Genomic DNA, 13,082 nt, shown 5'->3' on the forward strand with positions numbered 1-13,082 from the left:
TCTAGAAAAATTCACTTGCATACCAAGTATTTAATGGCAAACGCTGCGATTTTTGTGTATCAAAAAATACTTTTTCTTATACTTTTTCTTATAGTATCTGAAATTTTAAAACACGCTTCTCATAGCAACGTGTTATAAATTAAAATGTCCCAAAAAAAAATTTGCATAAAGACAGCCCTTGAACTTTAAGCTATGTTTTTGCTCTCGTATTATCAATAACTATTAACACTCTCGCTTTATGCTCGTATATTAAAAATTGATTGAAATCTAAACAAATTTCCTGAAAATAAGCAAATGTTTCTTAAAACCTTTCATTTAAAAGTACTACGAATAGTCGTATAAAGGAGTTCTATGACAGTTCACTTCATTGAATGATTGTAAAAAAATGTAAAATATTTTTATGGCTTTTACTAACGAGCTGAATTTGTAGTTAAAGAAAAGACATTGAATTTTAAAACACCCTGATTGTGTATAAGCACTTGTTTCAAGTCAATCACATAGATGAAAACTACGGACTTACTTAATGCATTTTTTGTCAAATGAGCGTTTTATTCAGCAGTTAAGCTTTTTCCATTTTACGCCAGAAGAATTTTAAAATCAAGACTTTTTTTTCAATTCACTCGACAAATAATTCATCAGGATATCATTGACTAGTATACAAAGAAAGTTAAAAAATAAATTCTCAATTAGTGATTAATTTGTGTACTCGTAAATATTTCTTATTTTATTATTTCGCTTCCACCAAAATTTTTGAAATGATAATTCTACTTTTGGAAACCAGAATCACACGAAACAACCCGAAGTTGCCAAAATCCGTAAAAGTAGAACCGTATTTAAAAAGTTTTTATCTAAACTCAATGATAATTTTTGAGTAAAATATTTTTTTATATCCTCTAAGGAAACTATAACTTCAACAATATATTAGCTTGAGTTTTTGTTGTCTAATATAGATATTCAAATGCAGATTTGGTTGATATTTTTAGTTTCGCTTTGGCAGTTCCAAAAAACAACAGTTAAACTTTTCGTATTGTTTTTTAGACTCTAAAATCTTCCAAAAATAATTTTCTATCCACCCAATTCTGCGTTGTCAAATTGTTCTACAAGTTTTAATAATTTTCAAGTTATTAATTTTAACCTTCTTAAAATGTTTTCAAAGCGTTTTCAGGTGAAATTTTTATAATAAATTAATAACACAGAGGTTGTTTATGAGCTCGGAATGACTTAAAACGATCCAGAATCAACGAAAAAACAAAAAATCCAAATACAGATGCTTTGTTACTTAGTGCCTGAAAAGTAGACTTTTTTGCTAGTAGGTAACTTTTCTATTTTATAAATATTGTAAACAGTAAAAATTTATTTCTTTATAACTTCATAAACACTGGCATTTACTTTATGATTACAAAAATATTTTCATTATTGAAAACTATTTATAAATATGTACAATGTTTTAAAAAATGATTAGTCATCAAGTCGACTATGGAAATCAAATTCAATGTTTCGCTTTATATACAAATGACAATTGTAGTTTCTGAGTACTTTCTGTCAAATCTTTCAATTCGCTTTTTACTCATTATTTTGCATTTTTCGGCAAAGTTGTGTCAAGTGTAGAATTTGTCTTAATTTGTGTTTTATATTTTCGTTATTTTTGTTCTGTATTTTTTGTTTTTGAATTCCAAGCCTTCATTACGTACAAATTTCATAGGTTACTTGATGAACAACCATTTTTACATAAGGATGTTCATTTTTTAAAGGTATTACACATGAAGTCACAAGTATGTAATAAAATATTTTTGTTTTGATAAAGTTGTTTATTTACCTGTACACAACAATAATAAATACATAAAACAACATGCATAAACTGGTATTTTACTAGTACAATAGGAATAAAAAAAATAAAAATTCTTAATTAAAATAGCATGTGCGGAATATCGCTCACAAATTCCGAACTAAACAAAACCAAAAGTGAATAATTACATAAATAAATAGATAACGGCAAGTATCCACACACAGCCCATTATCCATCTCTTATGTACATTTGTTTCTGGTTAAACCTAATTTAAAATGTACCCCTACAATAACGCAGCAAACATTCCGAGCGTGTTTTCCGGGTAATGAATCTAATTTTTATTTGGCATAAACCGAGCCTGTGCTCTTGTTGATTTTGAGCGATGCTGAAGTTGGCGGTGTTAATACACAGTGTACACTTGAGTGTAGCCCGCCAACGTGGGAGCTACGGTCGAGGCGACGACGTCCCCGTGATACGCCTTGGGCAAATAGGGCGCTGCAGTTGATCCGATGTAATTACCCAATCCATTTATTTCCCCGTTGGGGTAAATCTGCACCTTGGGCTGTCTGCCGTACAAGGGCAGGGGGCTCTTGGGTGTGGAGACCACGTACGGTGCGAATCCGCCTAGGTATTGGTGGTAATCGTAAGAGTTCGGCTTGAGAATGGGTATCGGGATTTGGGTTTGCTGAATTTGTACATTGGGAGCCGGGAGGTCGTTTTCGGTGTATTTGACGTCGGCTTTGTAGCCGTTTTTGTCGGCTGTGTATGAGACTATTTGCACCCTGCCGTCTGGCAATTTGACTCTGTATTCGCCGTTTGTCGCGCGGGAATTTTGGGATTGCGTGTGCGAGAAGTCATCGCCGGTTAAGTGATCCACTACTTTATACGAGAAGGCGTAATTCTTGCGCTCCTGCAGGAACATGAAAAGCGAGCGAAGAATATTAACATCTTTACGGGGGTTTCGACCAAATAAATTAATTGCCACCAACGTGGCCTATACTTACGGTGGATAATGAGGAGAGAGTGTAATCCTTCCTTAACTGAGAGGCCGGCTCTGAAAGCACTCTCGCACCGTGCTTGGATAAAGCTTCATATACCTTCGGATTTATGGGCGGGCTCTGCGAACAACATCATCAATATTGTAAATATCATACAAGCACGGACAAAAAACGTTTTTACTCTACATTATAACTATTAAAGTGGGACAAACAAAGCGTAAATATCAGCTCCTGGCTCGTGACAATAATAGAAATAACAGCAAAGGCATAATTTCGTTAAAATTTAAAAGCTATTAAGTAGTTTTAAAGTAAAGTACTTTCATGGAATATTTGGTGGTTAAAAAACGATATTCTCTGATGAAACTGTCGAAATATAACACTGGTGAAAAGCCTCTCTTCTCTTCCTTAATATATTCCGGTGTCCGCTCAGTACTTTGATTGAGGCGCCACAGCGGACACTTTGCCTCTTTACACCAATCAGACACATAATCTTTCCTAATATTACACACTAATGTCCGCTGTGGCATAATGTGAATCACATCTTAGCTGCTTGTAAAATCAAGTGACCGATGGAAGTGTCCGCTTTAGCGTGTTAACTTTTTAAGGCATTATTTATACAATGTACTGAGCCAAGAGGACTTAATATTACGAACACAAAAAACGCATGTGTCCGCTGTATTAAATGTGTCCGCTAATGTGTCCGTTTTTGGCAAAGAAAAAGTCACCGCTGTGAGTGTCTTGTGTATTCAAAAATAGTGCCACGCCACAGAGGACAACAGTGACCGCTCGAGTTTTTTGGATCAAAAAAATTCTAAACGCGCTAAATTATACTTAAACTTATAACCACCTTTGAAAAATAGTTATACTAAAGTAAAATGAGTATTTGCGTGAGAAAGAATGTTGCAAAATTCGCCTTGACAGAGAATGTGTTAACTAGTTTTGATTATTCATTAGTTATTAATTCATTTTCATGAGAAAATACATGTCTTTTCTCTGTTGGTATAGAAATATATATTTCTTAATAAGGTGTAAAAAAAATATGTCCTGACGACAATAAGAAATTATTTTAAAGGCTGGTTGTGACTTAGTTCTCTTCAAATCTTCCATTTGAGATAATGGAGCAAAAACACAAAAATTAAAATTCCTGAAAATTTTAAGTTCGCCGACAAATTTGTCCATATTTTCCATTAACTTATTAAATCATTAAATGATTCCAGCAGAGGACGTCATAAATAAAAAACATTTTAGCATTTTAGGTTCTACATCTTGTTAAATATTTTTAATAATTTTTATTAATATTTTAAATTTACGATTGTTTGAAATGAACTTGAAACCAAATGTTTTGAATACAATTAACTTAGTGCATGTAGGCAAACGAAAACCTCATTATACCTGAAAATACCAAATAATGAATTATTTTTATTATTAATTAATTAAATTATTAATTATTTAAATTATCATTAAATTATTACGAAATTATTACCGCAAAGTACGTTGTAATTAAAAAAAACTCTAGCATTTTATATTCTTCTTCTTGTTAGATTTTTTCTCAATAACTCTATAAAAAAATATTTGTTTACTTAATCTCATTTAAAATAAATCCGAAACCAACTGTTTTGAATTTAATTTATTTCATGTAAACAAACAAAAAATATTCTTTTCTTCAAGAGTTTTTTTATTTATTGCACAGAATCCTTTATTTTGCAACTTTCAGAATATTTTTTCTTTAATTGATTTTTTTTTCTAAAGAGTGTTAACAAACTTCTTTATTCTTCTTTTAAGTTACAAAAGATGAATAATGTTTTTAAAATTTTCTAAAACCTAGTATGTAATAATCCTCAAATTTCGGTTTAGTTGAACAGACATTTTTGGCACTTTTTGCAAAAAAAAACAGATACTTCAAGCTAGTGAATAAACAAAATAAACAATAAACAAAAAAAATTTCTGAATTTTGTTTGCGAAATCTACGTATGAGTATGAGTACATTTTCCTGCTTTTGAAAAAAATTTTTATAATACTTATATTGGAAACGTCTAATTTATTATTTGATACAATTAATTGCTACATTTATTTGATAATAATTTACTTAACCAAAAAATAAACGCCTTTATTTTTAATGTTCATTATCAGTAATTTAATATCAAAGTTTCCCATCATTTGAAATTGAAATGATTACTAATGTTAGAAGTCTTTTCTTTTAGTAACTGTTTGTTTGCCTTCACCCGATTCTTCTAGGATTAAAAAAAAGCTTTTAAAATGCAGTTTTACCAAACTAAATTTTAAATTTTCTTTGTAACAAAGTAGAATTTTTCAAAGATAATATTTAATATCAATTTTTTGCTCCCCCTAGACAAAATTTCTAAGCATGCTATCACTGATACCCAGCAATTTTTTAAAATTTCGATCTAGTGATCCATGACAGTTACCACAGCAGGAAAATGTATTGCTTAATAAATATTCAGCATCGCTTTATCTCTCATTATGTCCAGAATTTTCCGAAGAACATAAAAAAAATTATGCTGGATCCTTATTTCTGTAATCGACTTTGTGTTAACGTAATTGTCATAGACGACTAGATCCAAATTTTAAAAAGTCGCACGGTACAATTTTTCCAAAAAATTTAAAAATTTAAATTCAAATAATATAAAATAAAAAATTAAATAAAATTCATTCAAATCATTCAAATAATAATAAATAATAACAATTTTATTATTATTTTTAGCGTGAAATTTCGAGTGTCAAATGTCCTCGATTTAATTGCCCTCGGGAAATACCTAACTAATGAATATTAAGTCAGTGGCAATCTAAAGTTATCCCTTGTGCGCATATTTTTGTTACTAAATATCATTTGTTCACATTTAGGCAATAGGATATAAAGAAATTTTTTCCTTTTTCTATAATTAAAAGTTTTCTACCCTTTCAGCACCATGGTCTTTCACACATGAATTTAATCATTTATATCAATTACAATATTATGAAGAAAGAAAAAGAAAAAACCAAAAGACATAATACAACAATACTAATTACAGGCCACTTCACAGTTGCTATTTTCTCACAACCGTAAAATTTTGTTTCGCTGAAATTTTATGAAGTGAAAAATACGCTCGGTAGCGGGTTCCTGTCGTTCCATTGCGAATTTACAAATATTTTTTTAATTCTGCCACGGGCACCGGTGCGTTTGCATAATTGCTACAAAAATTCCATTCATGTTAAATGAATTGACCCAATTAATTTTGAATTAATAATCCGGCAAAATGTGCTGGCCAGAACTGAGAGCTTCTGTTTGAATACGAATTATGTATTCAATGTTAATCTTTAATTATTAGTTTACGAAGCAGATACGCTTCACTCGTAAATTAAGAACATAATGAATGACACGACCAAAATTATGCAATCGATATTACATACATTTACTCCACAAACTACAATGTTATCTCAAATGAACCCACAATAACATTAAATAAGACTCATGTGAGGGTTTATAATTCTTGACATCATGAATTACAATAAGGTATAAAATCCAACTATAAGTCGACTCATAACGTCGATATATCTAGGCAATGACTTATTCATTGTTTATGATTCCAATAAAATGTTAATAGAGCAGAAAAGTCGTAACAATCCACTCTAACGCATAAAAAATGATAGTAGTTCGGAAATGTGAGTTCAGATGTAGATTTATGGAGTATATGCACGTTATTTGTTTTAAGTTATCCACTGTAAAAGTACAAATTTACAGCCGTCATTAAACTTGTGTTTATGTCTTGATAAATTTTAATAAATTTTGTTCGTTTCGCTGAGACATGTGTAAGCAGAACCCGAGACATGTCCAGATCCAGTCAAGCCTCCGGCTCAAGTTGGCATATATCCGGGGTGGCAACCACGTGTTTAGGCTATTATTCTTGTTGTTCTGGCAGTGTGACGTGACTGTAATGCACTTTCCGGTGCTGGAGCTAAACCACGGGGAATTAAAAAGCAAGGCCCATATATTTAAATGTCTAACTTATGAATATTTCACCGGTTCTCTATGAAATTTCGCTTTTCACTGCCCAAACTAAAAGTTAATGTATTGTTTTGCAAGTTCTGACGGACACGTTGGCCGCACATTTTAAAATAGAGAATTTGGGGATGAAATATGTGCAGAGACTCGCATTGTGATATTTCGTATCCCTATAATATTTTCGGGTTAAGATAAGTGATACTTACACGTTTTTTTCCACTGTCACTATTTTATTGTTTGGATTTTTAGGTCAATAAGTTGCAATTCCAGTTGTGCATAAGCACGGGAAATAAATCGTGAATAAAAGCACTTTAATTCATTCCAAACAAATGAGGCATAATTTAGCGTTGCAATTTCTTTTGCTTAATTCCCACAAATGCGACCTTAGAAATCCCTTATTATGTGTCGGGGGCTGACAATAAAGATAAACTTGGTACTGTTATTAGTTGAACGAACCACAACGAAGATAATTTTCATTTAAGGCCAATTAGACCGCTTCGCTTTCAGCTTTCAGCAAACATTAAAAACTTTCATTTGGAGATTACCACACATGACCTAAATACGGCCCAACTTAGTTAATTAAAAGCAAAAGAACGAACTTTAATGGCTAAATCTAGGAAATTGATAATTTAACTCTCCGGCATTAATAGTATGAGATAAAATGACCCAATTATTCGAAAATTAGGCACACATGCAAGAATAAAAAACAATCGTGTGAAAATGTTAATTTATTATGATGGCAATCATGCAAGTTATAGCGTTTCGTCATGTGTTTGGTCTAACAAGAACCAAGGAAGCAATCTGTGTACTTGTACACAATTATTTCGACAAATTGCATGTAGTGCCAACACTGAGCAGTATTCACGGAAAAAATTACAGGAATTTGTGACAACGTACGGAACACCAATTCAACTAACATGAGACATTACATTTTTCTGTACAAATTATTTTATTTATTACCACATTCAAACAAAAAGCAAAATAATTGTTATTACTTATTAGTTCCATTTAGCTTTTCCAGAAAATCAAAATACACACAGGGACGATGAAAAGTATAGATACAGTTAAATATTATGTGCCTTGAACATTACGATTTTAAGCAAAAAAATTTTAAATTTTAAATCACGTAAAAAGCTGGTATAATAAAGAAAATGAGCCGCTGAATTCACTGGAGTAAACCGTTTTGCTCTACGACTTTTAGTTTTTGAGTTGTGATTTTTTTTTGTTGAATAAAATTTTCATCTATGACAAATGGCTACCCTAAATTTAGGCAAAAAATTTTCAATTTTTAATTCTTGTGAAAAATTGATATAATATGTAAAATAAGCCGTAGAATTCAATGGAACAAACCGCATTGCTCTACAACTTTTAGTTTTTGAGTTATGAATTTTTTTAATGAATAAAATTTTTCACTATGACAAATGGCTACCCTAAATTTAGGCAAAAAATTTTAAATTTTTAATCCTTGTGAAAAATTGATATAATATGTAAAATGAGCCGTAGAATTCAGTGGAACAAACCGCAATTCTCTACGACTTTTAGTTTTTTTTTTATGAATTTTTTTAGTGCAAAAATTTGATCGCCTCTGTAGCCGGAACCGTTGCCTGGGGCGGCTCCGGGTTTAGACGAAAAAATAGATAAAATTAAGCGCTATCAGATGGTTTTTTGTTCGTTGCTCTAAGTCTTACAGTTTCCGAAAAAAACGCAAAAAAAGGTTTCCATTTTCACTTTTCTTCAATTTTCAATCGCCAATTACGGCGAAACTATTAAAGTTATCGAGAAACGGAAAAATGGACGACAACCGGAATAAAAAACTCTACAAAATGGCATAGGACTCAAGGCAATATCTCACAAAAAAAATTTCAATTTTCAAACGCCAATTACGGCCAAACTAAAAGAGCTAGAAGAAAACGGTTTGTTCCATCGTAAAGAGCACATCAAAAACCATAAGATAGAATAGGTTTCATTTGATTTTGAGACACTTTAAAAATTGACCGATTTTAAGGGGGGGTGTTAATTTTTTTTAATTTTTTTTATTTTCTCATTCACGGCTAAACTATTCCAAAAAGTGGAACTATTTTGATCCGTACCTATGCAAGATGATCCGGGGAATCGATTGGCATCGAGAAAATTGCCAAATTCCCAATAGTTTTTTAGTTATGAATTTTTTTTAATTTTACCAATTTTTGCATTTAGCAGCAATTTGCTCGAAAACTATTAGTCGGAGAATAATAATCTTTTTTGAAAAAAATAGATAATTTAAAGAGCTTTCCAACGATAATACACTTCATGGGGTTATCTCTAATAGTTCCGGAGTTATTGCTCGATAAATGTTCCGGACACCCGAAACCAACCAAAATTGCGACAAAAATTGGAAAAAATCAAACATCGAAAAATTGAACATATAGACTTTTTTTGACTTTTAACAACTCCAGAGGGTTGTAAAAGCATATAAAAGTCCATAAAACTTTGCTAGAGTGAGTTTAAAATTTTTTTTTTAGAATATCCAATTTTTTTTCAGACATGCGTTACGTAAAAATTGTCCACGTGCGTGAATAACTACCATCACAATGATTTTCAAAGCATCATTATCTCGCCATTAAATTTTTACAGTTGTGAAATTTTGGAATACATACATTACGCACATGGTAGCTAATAAATGCGTAATTGCTTGAGAGAGTATTTAATGAAACTTGTGCCGTCCTTGGATCGAAAGAAAGGCATTTCTAGCTCTTTTGCAACAATAAAAATGAATAATAATTAAAAGGCGTCCTCAGCTGACACAACGTGCAAACATTGTGACATAATTAAATACACATGGCACTTAGTTTTACATGCATAAGATGCTAAATTTAATAATAGTGCAATATTTCTAAACCTGAAGGCGAGAACATCTAATCACCCACGTTCCTGCTATTACTCTCCACAAATTTCTTCACTAAGGTAATAACGTTTTACAACTGACGCATGAAACGCAATAAATTTTGTAAATTCAGCAGACAGTAATTAACAATAAATTGCTAAATATCGTTAATAAATAAATCTTATTGAAATGATGGAAAATTCGATAGCTGATTATAAAAAGTAACAGAGCTCAAACGAACGACCCAGTCTTTCGTCCCCCACAAATCGATCCAGCAATTACATTAAACTGCATTAAATAATTACCTGTTGACTAAATCTTCCCGGAAATTGGTATTTTCGTTTCCTGGCTACTTTTGCGTAGGGGTGATTATCTATTGGATGATTCAATTGGCGCTCCCTCTCTAGAGTTAAAACATTGCTATTAACGGAGTTATCTTCGTCCGGGGGTGAAGGTGGGAACACTACAGGGCCTACCCTATTTGCATCAGCAGCATCCCTCGGGTCATAACCGGCTTCGTAAGGGTGAGGGTTGAAATTACGGGGCGAAAGAAATATTTCGGGTTGATTCTCTTCCACACTTGTAACGGGCGTCAGAAGTGAGGCGAATACAACGTAGAGGTGCCATCGTTGCTATTTGTAATAAAAACTGTCCAATCAAAACAATTTAACACGAGCGAAGGGAAATTATAAATCTGGATTTAACTGTGTAAATTGCAGATTAAACGTCCATGTATCTCTAAGCTCGTGCTCGGCTCGGCAAACATTATTTTAAACAAATATTAACATCCTTTGGGAATAAGGTCTCTGGGAGACGATTAAATTTGTTTCCCTTAACTTGTGTTCAACCAACAATGCTTTAAGTTCCAACAATTTATGGTACGACTAACATCTTTGGGTTTATTTTTGAATAAACTAATACTGAAAAATTTATAAAAAAATTTGGCTGAAATGTACTGAAACATCTGTTGGCTTGATTGTCAAAAAGCCTGTAAAAATCGAATTATCTTTCTGTGAGCTATAATTCATCGCAGCTTTTTCATAAAACTGATTAAACATCATAGCTTTGTTTGAAATTATCAACGCGTTTTAATGATTTATGACCGAAGATTTCTGTGTGTAACGAAACTGAATAAAAATTGGTTAATTTTGTTCCACATGTTTACTTTTAAAAATTTCCTTTTTCCACAATTTGATAACATGGGAAATTTCAATTTAATGGAGTAATTATTCTTGTGTTTTGTATCATAACAATGTGACTGCAAGTCATTAACGCACGTGTAATAAAATGTCCAAATAACAATTTTTTAGATTAATTTTTTCACAGGATTGAATGGCAAACAATAGAATGACATTGATTTTAACATTTTGACAACTAGTTTATACTTATTACAAAAATAACACATTTACAACATTATCCTAAACAGTTATAGCAACAAATTTTGGTAGTGAAGCCAATTAAAAAATATGCACAACTTTGTTCTGACTTTAAACTTGCTTCAGTCGTGTTATAATGCAAATCTAAAATTTCTTGTATGTAATATCAATTTTTTAAATTAAAATAAATGAAATGTAGAAAGCAGCAGAAATAAACATAAGGATAGTCACTTAGAAAACGTGTACCTTTGTATGTGATACAGTACGTTCATAAAGTCTTTAGATCAACTCTTGCTGTGAAATTTTGAACGTGTCTTGGTTTCTTACGATTACTACACACGAAAAAATCGCAAAAAGTGCTTTGATACTTCAACAGAATAAAACGATAATCTATTAAAAACAATAAAAATCTGTTAATCTAAATTCCACAGCAAGAGTTGATCCAAATACTTTTTGTACAATGTTTCTCATCTAGTTAACTTTGAAATCATTTTACATGTAAAAACATTTGTGCCGCTCTGCTCAATTAAATTCTCTGTCAAATTCATTGATTAATTTTAAAAATTTCGTTAAAATGCGACTAAATTGGAACTCTGTGCAAGAAAACGCTTTAGTGTTGAAGTTTATTTTCGAATTGGAGACTTAATAAACGGATAATGATAATATTCGGTGTCTAAATGCCTGTCATTAATTCTATAAAGCGGTATTTCCGATTTTACAAGAGAAATTCACAGACCACTAGATGAGAATCATTTAAAAACACATTGTACAATTGTTTATCATTTCACCTATAAAATATGAACGTAGTGGGCCGTTTAATTCAAATTGTGAAGCCGTCAAAGTGACAGAGTCGTCAAAATAATACAAAAGACTTTGAATCTAAGAACGAAAAATCACGGAAATATAAAACACAAATCACTACAAACCCTCCAGTTAAAACAACTTTTCCAAAAAATGCAAAAAGTCAGTAAAAAGCTAATTCAAAAATTTGACAGAGAAACTAAGACAGTTATTTAGACGAGGCGGCAGATTCCATGGCCGATTTGATGAACAACTATTCTTGAACACAGTGTATATCAAACACTAAATTTTTATTAATTATTTTTTAATTTAATTGTATTGTACAAACTGTAAATTAATAGGCGAAAGTAGGTTTAAAAAACAATTTTGCCAAATATGAGTTACGAAACCTTAATAAAACTAAAGTGCTAATTAAAAATGTACTTGGCATTAAATCTGACAAAGCCGTGGCCATAAATTCTGGCAAAACTGACAACCATCCTACAACTAGCATGATAATCTTGCTCTTTTATTCATTAGGCGCATTGTTAGGAGAGTTTATGAATGAACATTCTTCTATTTAAATATATGTAAACAACTCGAGAATTTGATAATTCATTGAAATTAATTAGTTAAAAAATGGCTTGAACAATTTTACAACAATATTAGTTTTACTCCTTAACCCAAGTAAACAAAATACATTAAATAAACAAAGTAACGGCAAAAGTTAATTAAAGAAGTTTAACAAGTATAATATGAGTTAAATTTTCTTCGTTACAACAGAGTTTGTGGAATAAATATTGCGCGAACAGTTTGTTTTAAGTTCACTCGACTGCATTAACGTATTTGTTAATTTCCACGCGTAAAAAGCAGTTTTTAATTGAAACTCGAAAATATTTCGCTGTCGTGACGACACTGTTCCGTAATTATAACATGTGCACTCAAGCCTAAAATTTTTTCGTCACGATGTGTTTCAAATACCAATCTTTTTTATCTTGCAATGAATTCTTTCAAATTGGACGAATAGTAACGATATACACTTAAGCTGATAAAAAATTTACCCCGGTCGTCCGCTCCATGCTGGAAATGGAAGTAATTACATTAAACAGAGCACAATTAACTTCCACAATAGTTAATTAGAAGTTTGGCGTTCGAGCTCATCAACACCGACAACACAAGTCAAGTATCACAGGTACGCACTCACGCACAATCATTAAATAATAATTTCATGCCGAAATTAGTTTGTGGGACATGTTTAAACTACGCTATTGTAATGGTC

The 13,082-nt window shown here is 31.6% G+C and overlaps 1 protein-coding gene across 1 annotated transcript; it reads right to left on the bottom strand.

Annotated features, from left to right (window-relative positions):
- Positions 1 to 1,777: 1,777 nt before the first annotated feature.
- On the bottom strand, positions 1,778 to 13,057 carry LOC103312270 (uncharacterized). Its single transcript, XM_008192483.3, has 4 exons — positions 12,865 to 13,057; positions 9,953 to 10,279; positions 2,791 to 2,904; positions 1,778 to 2,696 (listed from the first exon to the last, which is right to left on the bottom strand). Exons 1-4 carry the CDS (start codon positions 12,880 to 12,882, stop codon positions 2,187 to 2,189), a joined length of 969 nt encoding a protein of 322 aa, XP_008190705.2. The 5' UTR covers positions 12,883 to 13,057; the 3' UTR covers positions 1,778 to 2,186.
- Between the last annotated feature and the right edge of the window lie 25 nt (positions 13,058 to 13,082).

The sequence above is a fragment of the Tribolium castaneum genome, chromosome 1, assembly GCF_031307605.1.
Source record: "Tribolium castaneum strain GA2 chromosome 1, icTriCast1.1, whole genome shotgun sequence".
Taxonomy (NCBI): Eukaryota; Metazoa; Arthropoda; class Insecta; order Coleoptera; family Tenebrionidae; genus Tribolium; species Tribolium castaneum.